Source organism: Prionailurus bengalensis, chromosome A2 (assembly GCF_016509475.1).
Source record: "Prionailurus bengalensis isolate Pbe53 chromosome A2, Fcat_Pben_1.1_paternal_pri, whole genome shotgun sequence".
NCBI lineage: Eukaryota > Metazoa > Chordata > Mammalia > Carnivora > Felidae > Prionailurus > Prionailurus bengalensis.
The window spans coordinates 95,568,836-95,592,223 of record NC_057348.1 but is presented as its reverse complement, the minus strand read 5'-3'; the positions used below and the strand labels follow the sequence as shown (position 1 = coordinate 95,592,223).

General features: G+C 38.2%; 1 protein-coding gene across 2 annotated transcripts in view; it reads left to right on the top strand.

Annotated features, from left to right (window-relative positions):
- The window catches only part of CDK6 (cyclin dependent kinase 6), a 253,653-nt gene that overhangs the window by 52,278 nt on the left and 177,987 nt on the right, over positions 1 to 23,388 (top strand). For both annotated transcript variants that reach the window (XM_043588857.1, XM_043588858.1), the window contains exon 3: positions 17,734 to 17,869. In XM_043588857.1, the coding sequence (XP_043444792.1) occupies positions 17,734 to 17,869 (136 nt within the window). The remainder of the gene's footprint in view (positions 1 to 17,733; positions 17,870 to 23,388) is intronic.

Genomic DNA, 23,388 nt, shown 5'->3' with positions numbered 1-23,388 from the left:
TGGTACTAATTTTCTATCATCTGTGATAAAATTAGAAAAATAAGGGCCCTGTGGTAAATTTTTCAGAAAGCGAAATCTGTTTACATTTTGGGTGTTAAAATGTGCTTTTTCTAATGAAATGATGTTGATAGTGGATGGTAGGGTATATTTAGGTCTTTAGTTGACAACATTCTGTCAGAGCCCAAAATTTGTTGGAAATTTTACAGTTCCCTGAAAACCAAAGGTCTGGGAACACTGCTGTATCTCATGGGGTGGCACCAAGTCCCCAAAGTCAAAAGCCTATGAGTCATCCTTGGCTTCTCCTCCTTCCTCATCCTTCCACCCCCGCCACATTCAGACACTTAGCAAGTCCTGCCAATTCAACCTCCTAAATATTTCTGGAATCTGTACTCTCCTCTCCGTCCTTGCTGCCAATTCCTTAGGACAGGCCCTCTTTATTTTCCCTGTACAACTGCAGCAGTCTCCTGACTGGTGTTCTTGCCACTGTTCCCCTCTTCTCCATGCTCATCAGAATGAGCTACTTAAAAATCAAAAGTAGATATCCATTTACTATGGGATTAGATTTCCTTATGGCATACAAGATTTTCCGCCAGTGGGATTTCTTGCTGTCCTTTGTTCACACTTTCTCCTGGTTTTGAATGCCCTTTCTTTACCACATTCTTGGGTAACTCCTGTCTAAGTTGAATTGTCACTTCCTCCACAAACACTTTCCTACAAGTCTGAGTTAGGTGCCCCTCTTTATTGCTCTTCAAGTCCCTTGTATGTATCTCTACCTCAGCATTTCCAGATTAGTCGATAATTCATCTTTTTATATCTGCATTCCCGCTAGACTATGAACAGCTTTAAAAAATGTATTTTATCCCTAGATCTTTCTGTACCTAGCACCCAGTACAAAGCTAGAAAATAACAAATATTGAATAAATGTTTGTTGGCTGCATGCATTTGTTTGGTATTATGATCATATGTACACTGTGAAAGGTTTATTGGCCAGAGTGAGGGCTGAGTACAAGAAATCTCTACGAGGCAGAGAACAGGATCCCTCCATAGACATTTAGGCAAGAGTGATGAGTACTTGAACTCAGGAAGTAGCAGTGGATAGAGAAGTGTTTAGGTGGTGCAGTTGCTGGTTGATTAAATGTAAAGGGTCAGGAAAGAACCTAAAATTACTTGAAGGTTTCTGGGATTAGGAAATTGGTTGGATGGTGGTGTGATTCACCAAGGGGGGTGAGCCCTGTTCTAGACACTTTGAAATTGAGATGTTCAGAATATTGGTTGAAGTTGTCCAAAAGGTGACTGGGTATGGGGTTTGGGGAGAGAACTGTTTTGGAGAGACAGATTATAGATTCTGCAGCCTTTCTTTAGAGTTATATGAAGTCTTTTTTAAAATTTTTTTAAAAAATGTTTATTTTTGAGACAGACAGAGCATGAGCGGGGGAGGGGCAGAGAGAGAGGGAGACACAGAATCCAAAGCAGCTCCAGGCTCTGAGCTGTCAGCACAGAGCCTGACGCGGGGCTCGAACTCACAGACCATGAGATCATGACCTGAGCCGAAGTCGGATGCTCAACCGACTGAGCCACCCAGGCGCCCCAAGAGTTATATGAAGTCTTGACCATGAAGGAGATAATTATCATTTGTTGTTGCACAGGTGGTTGGTGGTACATTGGGTGGGAAGAGACAAGATCATGAGATTCTAGATACTGAAGGTACAGATCAAAGAGGAGAAAAAAAGCATATGAAGGTTCTAATTGAAATCCTGGTTGTTTCTTACAGTTCTATCACTCTGGACAAAATTACTGTTTATCACAGCTTCTTCGTCTGTAAAATGAGAATAATAGTACCCACTTAATAGAGATATTGAAAGAATTCAGTGAGTTTGCATGTGTAAAGTCCCACGCTTTACTCTAGGGGCTCATAAATGATAGGTCAGAGAGGGGATTCAAGAAAATATTTCTCAGATCATGAAGATAGTTTGAAAACAAAGCATTTCTTAGTGGTGACATTGGGAATTACAATTAACATCTTAAACTTGAAACAGTCTAGTTTGAAATAATACTAACTTAGCTTTTATAGTATTGAAAGCTTTTTTCCTGTACAGCTCTATCCCCTTTCATGCTATGATTGTTATGCACTTCATCTTTATATATTGTATGGCCATTATCATAGATTTATAATTGTTGCCATATGCATTTGTCTTTTCAATCATATTAGGAAAAAAAAAAGTTCCAAACCAAACTACAATATTACTGGTTTTCTTTATGTTTATGTGTGTAGTTAATTACCCTTGCCAGTGTTCTTATTTGATTCATGTGGCTTTGAGTTACTCTCTTGTGCCCTTTCATTTCAACCTGATGGACTCCCTGTAGCATTTCTTCTAGGGCAGGTCTCCTGGCCACATACTCCTGCAGCTTTTGTTTAGCTGAGCATGCCTGGAGTTTACCTTCATCTTTGAAGCATAGTTTCTCTGGATATAGAATTCTCGTTTAACAGTTTTTTCCTTCAGCACTTTACATTTGTCATCCACTGCCTTCTGCCCTCCAGTGTTTGGATGAGACATGGGCTATTAATCCTACTGAGTTTCCTTTGTAGGTGGTGAGTAGCTTATCTCTTCCTGCTTTCCAGATTCCTTTTTTGCTTTTTGAAAGTTCGATTTGTACTGTCTCAGTATGGATTGCCTTGCCTCATGTTTATGTGCCTAGAAAGCACTCAAATAAAGGATCATAATAATAATGCTGAATTAAATTATTGTCATTTCATAATAACAATAATGATCATGAATTATCCATCAGTAGAACACAATCAGTATAGTGTGCTTAAAAAGTAGGGGCGCCTGGGGCGCCTGGGTGGCTCAGTCGGTTAAGCGGCCGACTTCAGCTCAGGTCACGATCTCATGGTCTGTGAGTTCGAGCCCCGCGTCAGGTTCTGGGCTGATGGCTCAGAGCCTGGAGCCTGCTTCCGATTCTGTGTCTCCCTCTCTCTCTGCCCCTCCCCCGTTCATGCTCTGTCTCTCTCTGTCTCAAAAATAAATAAACGTTAAAAAAAAAATTTTTTTTTTAAAAAGTAGGGGCGCCTGGATGGCTTGGTCGGTTAAGCGTCTGACTTCGGCTCAGGTCATGAGCTCATGGTCCGTGAGTTCAAGCCCTGCGTCGGGCTCTGTGCTGACAGCTCAGAGCCTGGAGCCTGTTTCAGATTCTGTGTCTCCCTCTCTCTCTGCCCCTCCCCTGTTCATGCTCTGTCTCTCTCTGTCTCAAAAATAAATAAACATTAAAAAAAAAAAATTAAAAAGTCAAGAAAATATTCAGTGCATGCTATAGAGAATTCCATTAAAAACTTTAATTAAAAAAAATTTTTTTAAGTTTATTTACTTATTTTGAGAGATAGTAAGTATGTGCACAAGCGGGAGAGGGGCAGAGCAGAGAGTCAGAATCCCAAGCAGTCTCCATGCCATCAGCACAGAGCCTGATGCGGGGCTTGAACTCAAGAACTGTGAGATCATGACCTGAGCCTAGACCAAGAGTTGGACACTGAACCACTTAACCGACTGTGCCACCCAGGCGCCGCAAAACTTTAGTTTTTAAAAGTAGTGTGAGGGCTTGAGATGGGTAGGAATCAGGTATCGAAAATATTCACTTATGTGGAACACCCAGTCACCTGATAGAATCCCAGTATGAGTTGTTCTTACGGTTCTTTGCAAAAGAAAAATTCTTCTTCGGGGGACATGTAGTTGCAGCTACACTTCCACATTCTTATCTCCTTTAGTTGTTTTTTTTTTTTATTTTTTGAACATTTATTTATTTTTTGAGAGACAGAGACAGAGCATGAGCAGGGGAGGGGCAGAGAGAGAGGGAGACACAGAATCTGAAAAAGGCTCCAGGCTCTGAGCTGTCTGCACAGAGCCCGACGCAGGGCTGGAACCCACAAACCATGAGATCATGACCTGAGCCCAAGTCTGACGCTCAACTGACAGAGCCACCCAGGCGCCCGTATTTTTTTTTTAAGCTTTTTTTGTTAAGTTTATTTGTTTTGAGAGAGACAAAGAGAGTGAAAGTGGGGAGGGGAGAAAGAGAGAGAGAGCGAGAATCCCAAGCAGGCTGCATGCAGTCAGTGCATATACTCTTTTGAAACCTGCATTTTCTTTCATTAATATATTATGAATATCTTGCTTTCAGTGCCATGAAATATTCACCTTATTATGTGAAATATTCCTAGAACAAAGATCAAACTCTAAAATAAAACTATGTAGGCATACTACATCATAACTTAGTATTCTACATTTTTACATGTGAACAAAACAGCCTAATTTCAGATGCCTGAGTTTGGCAGTTGATAGAGATAACAGTTCTTTCAACTTTTCCAACTATGTTCTGTTTTTCTTATCTTTTAATATAGTTTCCTGATGGTGTTCTTAAAATATATTTATAGAACCTTTCTGAATTCTTAACACAGTAGTTCTTGGAAATTTTGCTTGAATAGATCTAATTTTAAAAGGTAAGATGTTAGATGTTAATTTTTATAATGACTTTTAAAAAACATGTGTTCGCTATTGTGGTTGCTTATACTTTATTATATTAGAAAGGGCACAGAATTGTTATTCATGAGACCCAGGTATCTTATTTCTTTAGTTAGTTTTGCCATTCTGCATTCTGTTGACCTGTGTCTCCTTATCTATAAGATAAAAGTACAAAGCCAGATAATCTCTAAAGCTCCCCATACTTTCAAAATTCCATAATTCTACCTTGTCTTGTATGGCAAACATTAAAGTAACTTGAAGAATTCGTGAGCTGTCATTGTTTCTCTTATATTTCATGGTAATTCTGTTATTTTTGACCTGACAATTAGCCAGGGATCAGAAAGGTAATTTTATTTTTCCCACATTCTTTACAGAGTTACTCCATATTGGAGAAAGATTAAAATCACATACCTTCAGTGAAGCAGTAATGCATACACATTTTTTTTCCTAGAACAAATTTAAGACCGTAAGTTGTTAACATACTTAATTTTTAAAACTGCGGTTTCAGGATTGAGGATTGGGATTTTCTCAGTAACTCAGGAGCAGATTGAAGAAAAGTATATGAGTGATGGAAGGAAGAAAACTTAAATGAGAAAAGAAGCTTTTATAATTCTTGTTTTTGAAATGGGGATTTTTTTTCTTATTAAAAACTGTTTAAGTTCTCATTATAGAAAGTCTAGGTAGGCAAATAACAGAAAAAGCAATTCTGTAATCTTATCACCAAGAGATAACACTGTTAGCATCTTGATTCATCTTTTTTATTTTATTTTATTTTGAGAGATTGAGAGAGAGGGAATCCCAAGCAGGCTCCACACTGTCATTACGGAGCCGGATGTGAGGCTTAAACTCACGAACCAGGAGATCATGACCTGAGCCAAAATCAAGAGTTAGACGCTTAACCGACTGAGCCTCCCAGGTGCCATTCTTGATTTATCTTTATACCATTTTGTTTATATATATGGAATCATGCTGTGCATACTCTTTTGAAACCTGCATTTTCTTTTAATAATATATTATGAATGCCTTTCCATGTTCAATAAATATGAATTTGAATCCTCTATCAATTTGTGTATCTGTTTCTCCAGAAGGTTTTTTTTTTAATTTGTTTGTTTGTTTTACCAATTTGTACTCCCACAGTGATGTGGGTCCATTTCACAAACACTCACAGACGCTATTCCATTTTATCTTATAAAAATTTGTTACCCAATTTGAGGGGCTTAAACAGTATATCGCTAATATTTTCATTTATGTTTCTTTAAGTTATTACCATAGTTTAACATTTTCTCATATGTTTACAGTCATTTATGTTTCCTTAAAAGGAACTAACTTCAGTAGTTGTTTTATTAGATAAGAACCTAATCCTAAGTACCTGAATTAGTGCTGGGATAAATTTACTCACCTCATAAGGATGTGATTATGAAAGATTTTTGGCTTACGGTGTAGGTAAAGTTTGGTTAGTTTTCTTCTAAGACCCAGCAGACAGTCTTCAGCACAGACAGCTGCCTAGTTTTGGCTGATTCGTCGTTTTTCCTCAAGAGAGGCCCAAAGCTGGAGAACAGGGCTTTTACAGGTCAGAAATGGAGACAGAACTGAATGTTGAAAGTTTTCCAGAATCCAGCACTCTTTCTGACTCAAGCCAGAGCTGTTGACTTTGCTTTCAAAAATATCATTTAACTCTTATATTTTTGAGATCAGAATATCTTTTTCAAGCCCTGTGGGGTGAACTGAAGTGTGTCATTTTTCTAACTAGTTAAGGGGAAGAAGTAAGGGGGCCTAGGGAGGATCAGTAGTCTTCAGCTTTATTTTTTCTGTGAATTTTCTGAACATTTTTTTTTTAGCCCAGCATGTAAAGCATATACTGCTATATCCAAGTTTACCAGAGACATTTGTGGATTGGCATTACCACGGCTCCTGCCAGCCAGTGTGTCTCCTTTGCCGTGGAGAGGTCTCTGACCCAAATGCTGCCCTACATACAGAGGCAGGATTGGTTAGGAAATCAGACTCTGGAAGCAGATAGCCTGACTTCGGATCCTGTCTCCACCACTTACTGTAGTGTGCTTTAGGCAAAGTACTAAACCTCTCTCTGGCTATTTCTTTTCTCCTTTTGTTTTTAAGCAATTTTATTGAGATATACTTTACATACCATCAAATTTATCTGTATAAACAATTCGGTGGTTTTTAGTATATTTACTGAGTTGTGCAACCATCACCATGATCTAATTTTAGACCATTTTATCACCTTAAAAAGAAACCCAGTACCCATTAGTGGTCATTTTCTATTCCTTTCCACCTCTCCCTGCCCTACCAACTTCCAGCCCCAGGCAGCCACTAATCTACTTGCTGTCCCTATGGATCTGCCTACTCAAGATTTATCCATATCACACCATGTATCTCTACTTCATTCCTTTTTATTATCAAATAATATTCCATTACATGGATATACCACATTCTGTTTATCCATTCATTAGTTGATGGACACTTCCGTTGTTTCTACTTTAGCTATTATGGATGATGCTGCCATGAACATTTGTTTATATACATCTGTTTCTTTATTCATAAAATGAGCACCATTTCATAGAGTTGTTGTGAAGACTAAAGAATTCTAAATACGTAGAATTACACAGTAGATAGGGAGCAAACTAACAGTGTTAAGGAATAAATGCAACTTATTAGTGTGTGTCCTCATTTACCACCAGTTACAAGATGTGGCTTACTCAGAGTGCCATGCTTTATTTCCTAGTGATGTCTCTGAGGATCCCCTCTTTTCTTTTACTGCTGACTTTTCCCTGAGTTACAATTCTGAAAACTTTAGTTCATTCAGTAAACATTATTAAACACCTGCTGTGTGTTAGATGCGGTACTGGGTACCATTCTGGGTGTCATGGAGAATTAAAAGAACAGGATAAACACAAGTGTGGAGAGGCACACAGTTTAAGCCTGTTTTTAGTTTGTAGTCTGCAACCTCTGACCTCCCAGTAGTGTTTAAGACTTGGGGGCCCCTGAAGCCCACCTTCACACCAAATGCCACAGTTTTTGAGGTCTCTTAATCCATTCTCTCTTGTCAGGTCCTTATTTTGACGAGCATATCTATCTATGTATGTCAGGTGGCTGATTGAAGCCAAGTGGTACGTAAGAAAAAGGCTAAAAGTGAGGTAATTGAGTCTTGGGGGAGACCTCAACAGGTAAAAGTGTAGGATCTCATTCCTGCACTATAGCTGGGGTTGCTGAATGGGGTTTATTCTAATCAATATGTAGTAGTCCCTGATTTTCTCAATTTGCACCGGCAAATTTCTATTTCTATTTCTTCTTTCTATGGAGTTGAGTTTATGGTTTTTTGAACTTACAAAACAACTATTTTGTATTGGAACTGGACTAAGCAGAAGTATCAGCTCAGTATTGTCTAGCTACCCCTGTTTTCTCTCTCTTGATTCTGGGTAGATTGACTCGCATGGTGACTTAAAATATACTTATCGAATATTTGCCTCTGCTACCATTCTCTGCCCTCTAAGAGAACAGATATGTTTTTATGATTTCCTCATTTGTTTTAGCGCTAAAGTAGCGTTTCCTTTTTCCCATAATAGCATATAGTTGGCATAACAGAGTGATGCTGCTACCTCATTCTCTCTGCCTTTCATTGAGACAAAATGCATTAACAGTTTAAAGAATGGTTGGATAAGAAGTGCTTGCTGTAGGACTGACTGTAAAAGAAGTTTAAATTCTATTGTTTAATGTCCATTTCAGGAATTCATCTTGAATATGAACACAGTAGTATACAGGCACCCCATATTCCCATTAGGACATCCAGAAAGCTTATTTGGGGCCTAGCTAATAGTATACCAATTTTGTGCTGTCATGTGCTATCATGGTAGTAGTGTGTTTCCATATATACAGGTTTTACTGTTTGCTCTGTTTTAAATATTTACTGTAGTGCAAGTCATATCTTGTAAACTTGCCCAATTTGGGGGATTCCCATTTAGCTTGTAAAACATTTTCTGATTAATGCATGCAAAGATATTAACTCAGATCCAGATGGCCACACATATATAGATAGACGCTGAAACCAGATTAGTAGAAACTCTGAGGATGAACAGGAAGATGATGAACCACAAAACTTTCTTATGAATACACTTTATGCTGTAAAGAATCAAGTGATTTCATAAATAAAAGAGGTTGACTTTGCATTCACTTGTCAGGTTATGGTAGCTTTAAACTTAACAACATGAACACAAAGAGATTTCCCTGCTTTAGAATTACAATTTGACGTTTCAGTTGACCCTTGAATAACACGGGTTTGAATGCGCACACCCACTTGTATGCAGATTTTTTTCTGATATGGTACTGTAAATGTATCTTCTCTTCCTTATGATTTTTTAAATTACATTTTCTTTAGCTTACTTTATTTTAAAAATACAGTATGTAATACATATAACATAGAAAATATGTGTTAATCAGCTGTTTGTGTTCTCAGTGAGGCCTCCGGTGAACAGTAGACTATTGGAAGTTAAGTTTTGGGGGAATCAAAAGTTACACATGGATTTTTGACTGCAGGGAGGTCAGCACGCCTAAAAACTCTGCATTGTGCAAGGGTCCACTTTACTGTGCATGTCCCCTTTTCAGCAATAGGTGGTGGGGTTGCTTAATTGAGGGTTCCAGGAGAACATATCTCTGAGCATTGGATTCAGCCTTTAAATTAAACTTTGTGTTATTTTTAAATACTTCTCCTTGCCTCCTCATTTCCTCTTACCCCACTGAGTCCTTTCCTGTTCTAGGTTACATATTCCTATTTGCGATGAACTTATCCCTGTGTCTTCTGCCTTTCTCTGCTTTTTCTCCACAAAATGTTTCTGTAGTCAGACCAGGAGCCTCAAATGGGAATCCTGAAAGGAAGTCGCATGGTTCCTTGGGAGAGATGAACTAGTCTGTTCTGGGGCTGCCCAGTGCAGCCCAGTGGACATGCTCATGGAGGGACCATTTAAGGTAAATTTTCTCCCAGCAAGTCAGGACTGGTGCAGTCACCTAGAGGAAACTACTATTGTTTATATGCTTGACCTTAATTCATTTTGTCTAATATATAAGACATATTTGAGGTCAGATGTTGATGTTTCAGAATCATTTAACCCTTCTAAGATATGTATAAATGTCTTAAGGCTGTTTTTGTTTTCTGTTGTTGTTGTGTTTTTTTGTTTCTTTGTTTTTTGCTAGTAATAAAAGCCCAGCCCAATGTTACTAACATAACTAATAAATCCAAGGGTATATCAGGCACAGGTATGGCCAGTACTTAACCAAAGTCTCTTGCCTGTCATTTCTCTGCTCTGACTCTTTTCCCTGCTGGCTGCATCCTATGGTATGCTCACTAAAGTGGTGGCAATGACAGCCATCGGCAGCTGCGGGCTTATATGTTGCCGGTTTGGTAATCTCAGATAAAGAGAGTTGTACCCTCCCAGAAGTTACAGTTAAAGTCCTGGGACTGATTCACACAGTCCTGTCCATCCCTGAATCAATCATTATCACTCTCTTTGTCCAGGGTAGGTTTACATGCCATGCTGCACTCATCCCCCCAAAACCATATTGCCTGAGTAGGAGTGGTTCCTCAAAAAAATGAGGGATATGGTTTATAGAAGAGGTAATAGGTGTTGGAAAGGCAGACATCACAGATGTCTACTGTAATAGCATGTAGAAAGAATTTGCTTTGATGTGATATATAAAGTTTCATGTTATATTTATAGAATTTTTTTGGAATTAATACACAGCCATATGTCATTACTTATGATTTTATATGTCAGTCTTCTCTCCCCTGGCTAGATAGTAAGGCTCTTACAGACAGTACCCATCTTAGATGTTTTGTAGTCTCTAAAACTTAGTACCGCACCCGCACGTGGTAGGTACTCATAAATGTTTATGGATGCTGCTGAAATGGCAAGCTCCTTCTGGAAGCATGCTGATTATTGTTGGTGGCAAATACCTCTGGAGTTAAACCATTCAGTGTTGGTTTAGAACAAGTGCACACACAGTCCATATTTAATGAGCAAAAGGAGAACACCCTGGCAAGGATCCAGTAGTGTAGGGCAAGTGGGATGCGTGAACATAAATTGGGTCCATGCAAGAAGCTATAGGCACAGAGTGTGCTTCATGGACAATAGAGAAAAGGAGATAAAAAAGAATACTTCTCAATTCCAAAGACTGGCTGTAGTTCAAAAAAATTTTGTTTAGGGCCCTTAGGCAGCTGTGCCAGACATCTCTCAGCTCTTGAACTATTTGATGTCCAAACATTCAAGAGTATGAAAAAAAAAAAGTGACAGGAAAAAAAAAATCCTCCTAGAACTTCCTGTGACAGGTCAAAGTTTAATCACAGCAAATAATGCAGATTTCCCTTTTATTATAACCACAACAGAAAGGCAGGGCTTGTGTTTACAAAGCATGTTGTTTGGGAGACCTTTGTAAATTGTAATCTTTGGAAATCCCAAACCTATTGGATGTAATCCCATCCATTAGATGAAGGCAACTTGCCTATGCAGTAGATCCAGAATAGCAAGTTAAATGGAAAACATGAACAGGAAGCAGTCATTAAGAATTACAATGGGTAGGATGCAGAGTTAATTCACGGAGATATTTTGTTATGAGATAATTACATCACTAGGACAGCTGGAAGGCTGAGAGCTGTGCTGGGACCGCAGTGCTTGCTCTCTGCCCTGCAGCTGAGGGGTCAGGACAATAGAGACTGGGAGAGAACTTACTTTATGGGATAGTTAGGGGCTTTGGCTGACTTAATTGTGAAATGGTAATGACCTATCTGCCTTTTTTGGATTGCCTTTTGCATAGCTAAACTGGATTCAAAAATTTAGTAAATGCCGAGAACCACTTTTCACTTCTACTTTTTGAATATTCGCTTGGATCACATTAAGCACAGCTCTAATGGATACATATTGAATGGTAGTTTTCATTTCCTCTAAAAGTCATCTGAGATATTTTGCTCATATTCAGCACAGTGTGAATATATTTCTCTTATGGAACTACAGCGTGTAATAGTTGAAATGGTATTTTTGTCAGTTTACTGAATAGCAAAAAAAAAAAAAGTTCTAGAAAGTCTTAAGATGTTGGTCAACACAAGAAATCATACAGTTGAAGTTATTTTCCAGTGTTTATGTTCAAATGTTCAGACCTGTCTGGCTCTTTTGTTTTGCAAGTGTAGGGGTTATAGGCAGTCCGGCCACATTCCTCATTGATTTATATAAATATATTACAGATTGTTAACCTCCTGCCAAATACCAGGGATTTCAGTTCTTGTTTAGCTCAGTTGCTTTATGTGAGACTTATTTGTTATATTAAAACATCTATGTTCTCTTTATTGCCCACCACAGTAACTATTATTTATTTGATTTGGGGTAATTCCAGAGGGAGTCATTGTAGACAAAAAAGCATCATAAATATTATGTTCTAAAATTCCTAAGATGAATACAGGCTTTTCCTGCTATTTGGAAGTAGACTGTTCCTATGAAACCTTCTGTAGGCTGAAGTGGTGTAAAGTGAAGAAGCAATTACCATTAATTTATGTGGAAAATTTTTTGAGTGTTCCCAGACCCAAAAAATAACCTCTCCTCGGCTTTTCTGATACTATGGGACACATCTTGCTCATGGGTGCACAGAATAAATCGAGAAAAAGCACAGATGCTCTCAGAAACAATTCAAAGCTATGGTGGCTTGATGCCTAGAGGCTGAGTATAGTTGTGAGGACAGAGGTTGGGGGTGCCACCTCTCACTGTTTGGGGTGCATGCTGTCTCTGTAAAGGCTCACTACAAAACAAATATTGAATGCTATTTTCACTTTTCTCCTTTTTTCCTAAAAGTGAAAATCCTCAGGGCGCCTGGGTGGCTCAGTCGGTTATGCATCCGACTTTGGCTCAGGTCATGATCTCACGGTTTGTGAGCTCAAGCCCCACTTCAGGTGAGCTGGAGCCCCAATCCAGGCTCTGCACTCTCCCTCTCTCTCTCTCTCTCTCTCTCTCTCTCTCTCTCTCTCCCTCTCTCTCTGCACCTGGTGGGATTCTTTGTCTCCCACTCTCTCTCTCTCTGCCTCTTGCTCACTCATGCTCTCTCTGTCTCTCTCATAAATACATACATACATACATACATACATACATACATACATTTTAAAAGTATTTTTAAAAAAGAAGAAATTGCTGAAAGCAGCAGGAGGATAAAAGAAAAGGGTAGCAGCACTGCCCAAACAGGAGGTTGTTCAAGAAGAGGAGGAGACAATACATGAAGACAGTGAGTGAGGTATTGAGTTGGTATCTGAGGTTTCAGAAGAGGAAATTCTTCAGGTCCAGTTCCTGACTTACCTGAAGGAATTACAGTGGTATATACAATTCCCGAAAAGTAAGGAGATTCTGTACCTGAGGTGACTGTGGGAGATTCTGGTGAAAGCTTGGAAGACCTCTTGGCCAAGATGAAGAATTTGTAGATAATGGACTGACCTGTGTTTTTCCTGAGTTTAAGCCTATGCAACATTAATACATACTCTTTACAAAATTGTTATACTTTTTGAAGATACTATGTTACTTGTTGCTTTCTCCTTTCAACTAAATCAGTAACTTTTGTCACTTTCTCCCTTCGACTAAATTAGTTACTCTCCTAAAACCCATGTTTCATTCTAGTTAAGAAAAACGTGAAAACTTAGCCACTGAAATGTTTTGGCCTCTTGGGAGGGGTGGGAAGTAAGGACCAATTTGATGCTATATTTCTTTTCTTTCCAGTAATTCTGCGTGGTCTGTTTCCTGAGGCCATGGACAGTAAGTAGTATGTGGTTCTCAAATATAGGGGAAAAGGACAGGAGGTACAACCTGTTGATTAGAGCTAGCAGGCATCTACTCATTGTATTTAGAATCATGCTCTATAAGAAAACTATCCACTACCATTGACTTGGCCAACAGTGAAAATTTATAGTACTAACCTGCAAAATAAAAATATCCTCTCAAATGTTACCTGATGAAATATAAGCTGAAATGTAGCCATTAGAAAATTTTGTAAACCGTGAATTATATATTCAAAACAAGACAAAGGCAAATAAAAGGAAGCTTTCTTCATGGGTAAACAGATAAAGGTACTTTCCGAAGTACAAATTATTCTATTTCTGCACTGACCAAGGAAAAGAAATAATTGCATCTGTGGAAAAATGTATCTGGAGTCACTGTACTTTATTGAAGCACAAAGAATAAATTTAGGCTAAGATCATCTAGATTATACCCATTATATGGGCTACCTTCTGAATACTGCATTTTAATTTGATTCTCTAGATAATTAGATAGTTGTATTTGGGGCATAAAAGAGGCCTAAATTTCCCCAGCAATGACTGGCATATATTTATTCACTGGAAGGGTATCATTTACCCTGATCATGACCATTACATTATAAATTGATAAACTTGGGGCGCCTGGGTGGCGCAGTCGGTTAAGCGTCCGACTTCAGCCAGGTCACGATCTCACGGTCCGTGGGTTCGAGCCCCGCGTCGGGCTCTGGGCTGATGGCTCGGAGCCTGGAGCCTGTTTCCGATTCTGTGTCTCCCTCTCTCTCTGCCCCTCCCCCGTTCATGCTCTGTCTCTCTCTGTCCCAAAAATAAATAAACGTTGAAAAAAAAGTTTAAAAAAAAAAAAAATAAATAAATTGATAAACTGGTTGTCTCTGAAGTTGCATACAAATAATAAAAGCTTGGAGAGCCTTGGTTACATAAATTCCCCGTGGTTTGGAAACCAATAAAAGATATGCATATGTAACCATTATCAGTAGGATGTTAACGTGCTATGCTAATCTTGTATTTTGATGATTTTTTGCTTTGAAGATACAAATGTCTGAATTGTATCTCTAGAGAAGGGGTGCCTAGGTGGCTCAGTTGGTTGAATGCTTCTGACTCTTTTCTTTTTTTATTTTAAATGTATTTATTTTGAGAGAGAGGTGCAGAGAGAGGAGAGAGAAAATCCCAAGCAGGTTCCACACTATAAGCACAGAGCCTGATCCTGTGCTCAAACTCACAAACCGTAACGTCATGACCTGAGCCGAAGTCAAGAGTGGGATACAACAGACTGAGCCACCCGGGCACCCCTGAGTGTTCTGCTCAGGTCACGATCCCAGGGTTGTGGCATCAAGCTCCACATTGGGCTCTGTGCTGATGCTGGAGCCTACTTGGAATTCTCTCTCTCCCTCTGCCCCTCTACCTTGCCCTCTAAAGAAAGAAAGAGAGAGAGGGAGAGAGAGAGAAAAAGAAAGAAAGGAGGAAGGAAGGAAGGAAGGAAGGAAGGAAGAAAGAAAGAAAGAAAGAAAGAAAGAAAGAAAGAAAGAAAAAGAGAAAGAAACTCTAGGGAAGAAATGTTAGTACAAAATGAAAAATGTGATCTCCACTTATAAAATAAGGTTCTAAAAGTTGATTTCAGAAAGTGCCCCCACCCAAAAAATAATAGCACCTTAAGAAATAAAAAGAATTATCTCCTTGAACCAGCATGAGCTTTCTTACCTAACACCATTCTTTACCTAGTCGAGAATACATTAAGAAGATACATTAAAATTTATACAAGAATGGTAAACACTATGTAGTGTCACATGTGTCTCTTTAACATTCCACATTTTACCAATTGCCAATTAAAATTAGTGCCTTTTCTCCATGGCTTATGATTTACAGCAGTTGGCAGTGGCTTCCATGATTTCACCTTTGCCTAGCTTTCTTTCACATGTGGAGTCCCAATCACTGCAGGTGCCATCAGTGAGTCTTTATATCTTGAAGAGAGTGATACAACATTGAGGAAAATAAGTTGGGTGGGTTAGATGTTATTCTTGAATTGTGTCATACGAAGAGTGTTTGAAAACATGGTTTCAGTAAAATGAAGCAACATAACATACTGCCGCGGCTGTTAGGTAACTAACAACGGTTTGGAAGCGGGTGATCTTTGGTTCAGCAGTGTTTTATGATCGTTTTATTCTCCAGTTATGTCCCTGTCAATTACAGATTATAAGCACAGTAAGAACTGGACTTACTAAGATCAGTGTTGACCTGAGGCAGTGATAAACAATGTATTTTTTTTCATGAAGGAAATGTATTCATTAGAGTGGAAAGCATTTTTAAAGTGATGTTTAAGGAGCACAGCTATAGTGGTGCAGTTCCCATGTTTGTGTTTGAATTTAGTACATCACTGTGGTTTTATTGTATTACAAAAATAGAAGCAGGGGTGCCTGGGTGGCTCAGTCAGTTGAGCGTCCGACTCTTGATCTTAGCTCAAGTCATGATCTACAGTTCATGAGATTGAGCCCCAAATTGGGCTCTGCACTGACAGGGCTGAGCCTGCTTGGGACTCTCTTTGCGCCACCCCCTCCCTCCCCTCCCCCCGGTCAGGAGCTCGTTCTCTCTCTCTCTCTCTCTCTCTCTCTCTCTCTCTCTCAAAATAAATAAGTAAGCATTTTTTTAAAAAGAAAAAAAAATAGAAAACATATAGAAAGAAGCTTCTTTTTCTTCTTCAAAAGGAAGGAAAAAGTAAAGCTGGAAAAGTATGTGGGATTAATGGAGAGAAGATGTTCAAAGGAACCTATGAATAAATGGTAGTTGCCTCACATTACCAAACGGAAAGGGTTGTTTTGATAAACTTCCCAGGTGTCGGATTCATGCATGATAGCAAGTATATTGGTCATAGTATGACACTCATATGATTAATGGCCTTATCTTTAATAAATTTATTAGGAGTTTTTACTTAATCAAAATAATTTTTTAGAATAAGTCACATCAGTGACTTTAAGAAGACTTTAGAATTTCAAGAAAACAAAAAAAATCACGTGTAGAAGTAGGTGACTAAAACTTAGAAATCAGAATACTTCAAAGTAGATAAATGTGAGAAGAAATTCAGTTGATCTTAACTGATTTTAGTGGAGTCGTAGAACTCATCCCAAATTGCGTATAATTAAAAAGTAGTGCAGATCTGGCTGTGAAATAAGTGTGGTTGGTGATGGTTGTGTTCATCCCACCAGATTCAACTTCATTATAGTGTTCTTTAGTTTATTTTAAAGTTTAGTTTAGATTCACAGAGAAGTACCAAATATTGTGAAGGACCTGTTCAGCCCAGAAATGCAGTAGGGTGGCATGCATTAAAAATTCAAGAGGTAGGATGCAAAGTAGATAATTGAGAGTCAACCCGGCATTTTAGTAATGGGTTATATGCACATTTATAGTTAGTTTCTTTGAAGGGCATGTTTATACCGTCTTTAAAAGTGAGAAGACTATGTATAGCATTTTGTTAGCCTTTTCTTAGTATTTATATTACATTCTTGTCAAATTTACAGCTTGTTTACAGGTGGTTTGTTTAATTATTCAAGCATGTGGTGAGCATCTCAGGTGTCGGATAGTGTGTTATGCGTGGTTGAAAGTAAAGAAAAATTTGTCCCTGGGCTTAAAAATGCTTTTGACTACCAAGGACTTTGCTTTTAAAACTTAAATTTTAAATTAGTTGTAGAATTTTATGAAAGATACCAGATTTGCCCATCCAGACTTAATTATAATGTTTGTTCATCTGTATCATTTAATGATGATGTAGTTTACTAATGCTGTTTAAAATACCTCCTCTCTCCAAAAAAAAAAAAACAAAAGTTAAAATTTCAGTTTTGATTAGTGTGATATTTGAAATTTTTAAACCAAGGATTTATGCCCTTTCCAGGGAAATGATTTGATTCCCCAGGATGAGAAGGCTCTCTTAGAAATAAACCATATTTCATCATCCTTATTTTCACAGGCATGATTGTAACACCTTAAATTCCAGGAAAATCTTCATCGCAGAGTGCAACATCTCCAAAGAATACTTAATCTGTCTCTTTAATAATTCTTGAACTGTGAGCTAAGAAGAACCATATTTTTCCTAGGCTGCAGTTTTTTAAACTATCTCTATTGGCAAGTACTACGTAAGGTCTTAACTAAGGAAACTCTCCAGGCAGACATTCCTATGCTCTAGTCATGTTGTTTTCTCTTTGCCGCTGTGGATTTTGTCATCACTTAATGAAGTGTTTCTCTCCTAAATTTCATATTTCAATTAAAGTATCAGATCCCATTAGGCATCCTTACATATTATCTGAAGAAATGATAAACGCTGCCCCCCGCCCCCCCCCGCCTTTTTTTTAAACCTGTTGTGCGATTGAGTTGCAGAATATGTTACTTCTTTGCTTATTGCTACCTACTTAATATCTTTCTTTTTTCTTTTAGGTTGTTTGATGTATGCACAGTGTCACGAACAGACAGAGAAACCAAACTAACATTAGTGTTTGAACATGTTGATCAAGACCTGACCACTTATTTGGATAAAGTCCCGGAGCCTGGAGTGCCCACTGAAACCATAAAGGTACCAAGAATCATCTGTCTGTTTGATTAAATAGTCACACTATTATAGCCTATTAAGCAGTCATATTCCTTCCATATGAAAATTGCCAGGAGGGCACCCAACTGGCTCAGTCAGTAGAGAATATGACTCTTGATCTTGGAGTAATGAGTTCAAAGCCCACATTGAGCGTCAAGCTTACTTTTAAAAAATGCCAGGGGCGCCTGGGTGGCTTGGTCGGTTAAGCGTCCGACTTTGGCTCAGGTCATGATCTCACGGTCTGTGAGTTCGAGCCCCACGTCGGGGCTCTGTGCTGACAGCTCAGAGCCTGGAGCCTGTTTCAGATTCTATCTCTCTCTGCCCCTCCCCTCTTCATGCTCTGTCTCTCTCTGTCTCAAAAATAAATAAATGTTAAAAAAAAATTGCCAGAATTAGAGCTTTTGGAATTCAATATATAGTTAAATATATCAACCAAGATGTTCATATAATGAGATATATTCTAATTCATTATTTTTAGGGTTCTGTGAAAAAACTGTTTTAGTTTTCATACATATTAAAATTATTGAAAAATATTTAAATATATATTATCTGGCCATAACCTTAGAAGGTATAGTGTTGTAAATGTAGCTCAGTCTTTTTCTGATGATTCACAGACTCTGAGGAATGTAATTTGAAACTTCACACATGAGCACATTGCATATTATAATTGTATACTGACTCCACGATGTAACTTATACTATGTAAATCTGAAATACTGGCTTTTAGGCCTTCCTTTCTCCATTTTTCTTTCTCATTTATAAAACGTTTATAGGAAGCCTAAGTGCCAAGTACTGTCCTAAACCCTTGGGATTTAGGAATGATTTAAGACTCCTTACAGGTCAGCAGGCTACATGTGCTGTATTGACCAGACGTCCTTTCTTCCTTTAAGTCTAATGGAAAAACCTACTTAGAAAGTTTTGTTGGTCATACTTCTGTTCTGCCTAATGGAACTTTCCAGTAGATCTTTTAGATCTATGCACATCGTGTGCAGGTCTTCATGAAAGACCCTTCTGTTTATGTGAGTTAGGTGACTTCACTAAACAGACTCTTTACCTAATCATTCATTGTTGAGAAATGAATTCTGGAATTCAGCATTGTTTTAGATAGTAGGGAATAGCTGGAAATAGTTTCTCTTGTGTTTCAGTAATAGCCAGTTGGTGTTGTCAGATACTGACACATTTAGAACTTTGACATATTGAATGATTTATTTCTTTGGTTTTAGATTGATAAAGAGTTTATGTTCCCATCTGCCTTTCATAAAAGAATATAATGCTCAGTAGTGCTCTCATTTCTTCCTGAGCAGTTTCAAGGACTTAAAGGCCCTTTAAATGCAGGTGTCCCTACTTATCTGTTCTTGGTCCTCTTCTCCTCCATACATGCACCCCTCTTTCCTCTGGACTTCTATTCCAGTTTTGTGGCTTCAGCTCTCTCCTTTGTAAGTTTGTCTAAAACCCCATGTTTAGCATGCAGGGTGTAGCCCCTTTTCATGGACGATATGTTCTGCCAAAATAGACTCTTAGTGTGGTTCATCATTTCCTACCTGTGTGGTCCTCCTGCTCAGTGCCATTTCTTTACTCCCCATCAATAACCATGTGCTTAAGTATCTGGCTCACCCCAGATAGCGTTTGTCCAACTTTCACAGGTGGATGTAACCTTATTTGTCAAACAGCACTAGTTCTACACATCTCCTCTTCTTTGTTATATTTTCTACCTTTAATTGTATTTGTATCCATATTTTAACTATTCATTCATCTTTGTATCCTGACAGTCCCTACACAATGATTTATACACATAAGTACTCAATAAATAAGACACATTGACAACCTTTCTTTAGATGTGATTATTTCAAAATTATTTTTAAGTGACTTCCAACAGCTTAAACTTATACTGTCAAAATAACCATCAGCTTCTTCTGATGCAGTTAGTTCTAAGTTCAAAATTAGTTTGAAGGGGGAGTCAATTTTTTTAAGCAGCAAAACAAGATAACCATATATGTATATATTATATCATACATTACCACCTGCATAGGTGATTTGAGCTTCACATTAAATCCTCCTGGCATTAGAGGAGGATTTCCACTAAGTGGAACTGTTTGCTACAGTATCATGTAGTTAAAGTGGTTGATAAACCAGACTGATGCGCTAAACTATGGTTTGATCAGGTAGGAGTAGAAACAAAGTGGGTTAGGGGGAATTATTATTATTTTTTTAATGTTTATTTATTTTTGAGAGAGAGCAGGTGGGGGAGGGGCAGAGAGAGAGGAGGACAGAGAATCTGAAGTGGGCTCTGTGCTGACAGCAGCGAGTGCTGGGGCTCGAACTCATGAACTGTGAGATCATGACCTGGGCTGCAGTCAGATGCTTAACCCACTGACCTGGAGGGCGCCCCTGAGGGAATTCTTAAGGGTGGGGTGCAGAGGCAGGTAGGATAAGATGAGGAACAGGCAGAAAGGTGGCCACCAAAGTGAGGAGAGGAGAGGAAAGGAGTTTGGGGAGTATTTGAGCCAAGGTTGATGGGGGAAGATGGGAGGCAGGAAGGGGAGAGGGAAATAATGCTTGTTACCAGAAGGTTTTGACAAATTGAACTGTTTTGTGGTTAATGATCTATCCATGCTTTCATAGTAAATTATGAAATATTTCAGTCGGTTAATGTGTATGTCAATGGTTAATTGAACATTTTTGCTAACTTAAAGGCTAGTCAAAAGACTTTTTGTCTTCATCTTTAGCTTTTGAAAATTTTCTGAACTATGCTATGCTAATCTGCTTTTCTTCCTTATCAATTATTAGAATTTTTTTTTTAATAATTTGAGTGTGAGTGATCTTTTAAGGCCATTATTTAAAACACAAGTAATCACTTAGAAGCATTATAAAACTATCAATTGTATAATTTTAGGCCAAATATACAAATGATATAAAATTATTTTTAGTAAAGATGTGTACTTTTGTTTTTGTGATCGACTTCTTTTTAAGAGTTGGTGTGCAGGGTAAACATCTGCTGAGTAAGAGGTTCTGAGTTGGGGTTCTGGTTAAATGAATTTTGGAAGGGCACAGCCAGAGAATAGAAATATTTCATTACTGTCTAGGCTTATTTATAGGAAGTCTCAATAACTAGATAACTAGATCAAGAGAATATTATTGTTCTGAAAAATCTATTGGGAACACAGTTGGATTCTTATGTGGAATGTTTGTTGTAATAAGAGTTTTTCTGAATATGCTGCTACAAATATTTATTGAATATTTATGGACAGTTTTGTGCTAGCATTTGGGGAACACAAAAGTGAATTAGGCATGAAGCTACTCTCAAGGACCTTATACTATAAAAGAAGAGATAAAGTGCACCCAGAAGCACGTGATACCCATTTTCTGTGGTTATTTCAATAGTTTAGGGAATGTTTTCAAGTAAACACACACACACACACACACACACACACACACACACACACACGGGAATGAACACAGTATATAGCTGATTCTGTGTATTATGAAACCAAAATATTTTCTAGAATCTTCTTCAAAATCATAGATACTAGTATTGACATTGGCTTGCAAGTGTCAGAACATGCCAGATTGTAAACTATAAATATGCATAAGATCTTAACATGAAATAGATATAAAACAGAAAATCAAGAAAAGACCTCACATAAGATCGTTTAGGCTAAGGGAACTTTCCTCAACTACCCCACTGTGTTTTCTGTGGCACTGTTTACCTGTTACTCACAAGTTCAGGATATTCTAGTGCCTGCTAAGGACATAAATTGCAGGAGGTAAACAGTACTTGGTTAAAACTGGAATGCTCCATGGTCTTTGACTAGATATTGTAGAGGTAAAATCTTTTTGTTCAGTACTATTTTTATCAACATGTTTGTTAGAAAAGAACCCATGATGGACTTATGTGACCTGCTTTAATTAGATCACCTAATTTTTCTTTTTTATGTTTTATTATTTATTTCGAGAGAGAGAGAGCCCACAAGATGGGGGAGGAGCAGAGAAGAGAGAAGGAGACAGAATCCCAAGCAGGCTCTGTGTGCTGTCAGCACAGAGCCCAACATGGGGTTCAAACTCACAAACTGTGAGATCATGACCTGAGCTGAAATCAGGAGTCAGATGCTTAACCGATGGAGCCACCCAGGCATCCCGATAATTTTTCAAGTGCATTTAAATACCATTTGTTATTAAAAAATATAAAAGCCATAAAAGCATCCCTGAAGTCCTAAGTATTTGTGAAGGTTGGTGGTTGGGTGAACTCACTGGGATAAGCCTGCAATTATTGTGTGGTGGTCATGTGAGACTTTGGCAAAGTAGGTGAAGGGTACAGGCCTGAACTGAAAATTGCCATTGAGAGGCTCATGAGAATAAAATAAAATCATTAGTGGTTCTTTCCAACATTTTGAAGTGTATCTTATTCTAAAAAAAATAAATAAATGCATACATACATCCTATGCATACTTCATCTTGACGTCTTTATCATCTCTTCTTGATTTTCTAAGGTACCTCCATTCATGTTGATAATGGCATTTGTATAGAGGAGCCTGCTGACTGCTGCGCCCAGAAATCAACAAATAATCACATTCTGCTTCATAGACTTAACCATTGCCGTATTTTGTTTTCCTATTTCTACTTGAGAATGTTACCTTTTGATTTACTTTATTATGGAGGAATTTAGTGCCATCTTTATTTTTATATGAGATTTGGTATTGTCTTCTTGGGCTTGCTGCTTAAATTTACCAGTCAATAATTGATACCTTATTGATTGTCCTTTTTTTTTTTTTAGGGTTCATGATACATTTAGAGTTTCTGTGCTTATATAGCACTTTTCATTTGTGAGGGCTTTATGAGAAAAAAGGACTTCCAGATTTTTTTCCCCCTCTTTTCATGCCTTTATCTGCCACTCTGAGAGGGGATCAGAAAGAAGCTGTAAATAAAATCCCTCTCTTGTTCCAGGTAAAATCTGCTTTATGAAGCCTTTAAAATGGAATGCCCTTAGGGCGCCTGGGTGGCTCAGTAAGTTGAGTACCCAACTCTTGGTTTCAGCTCAGGTCATGATCCTAGGGTCTTGGGACTGAGCTCCACATTGGGCTCTGTGCTGAGCATGGAGCCTCCTTAAGATTCTCTTTCTCTTTCCCTTTGTCTCTCTCCCCAGCTGATGAGCACTCTCTCTCTCTCAAAAAACAAAACAAAAACCATACACACACACACACACACACACACACACACACACACACAAAATGGAATGCCCTCTTTTACTGAACTTGGTACATAGGCTTAACTATAATAGTACAATATATTTCCTAGTGTATGACCTGGCTTCTTAACATCTTATAAACTCTTTAAGAACTTAGTATCATTGTTTGGACATTCTGTGCATGTAACATATCTGATGAAATTGGCAATATAATTTCACAAGTATAAATTTGAGGCACTGAAAGATTAGTCAGAAAAGATCAGTTGCCTCTCCAAAATAAAATGGGGTTCTTTTAGCTGAAGACCATATGGCCCCTTTGTATG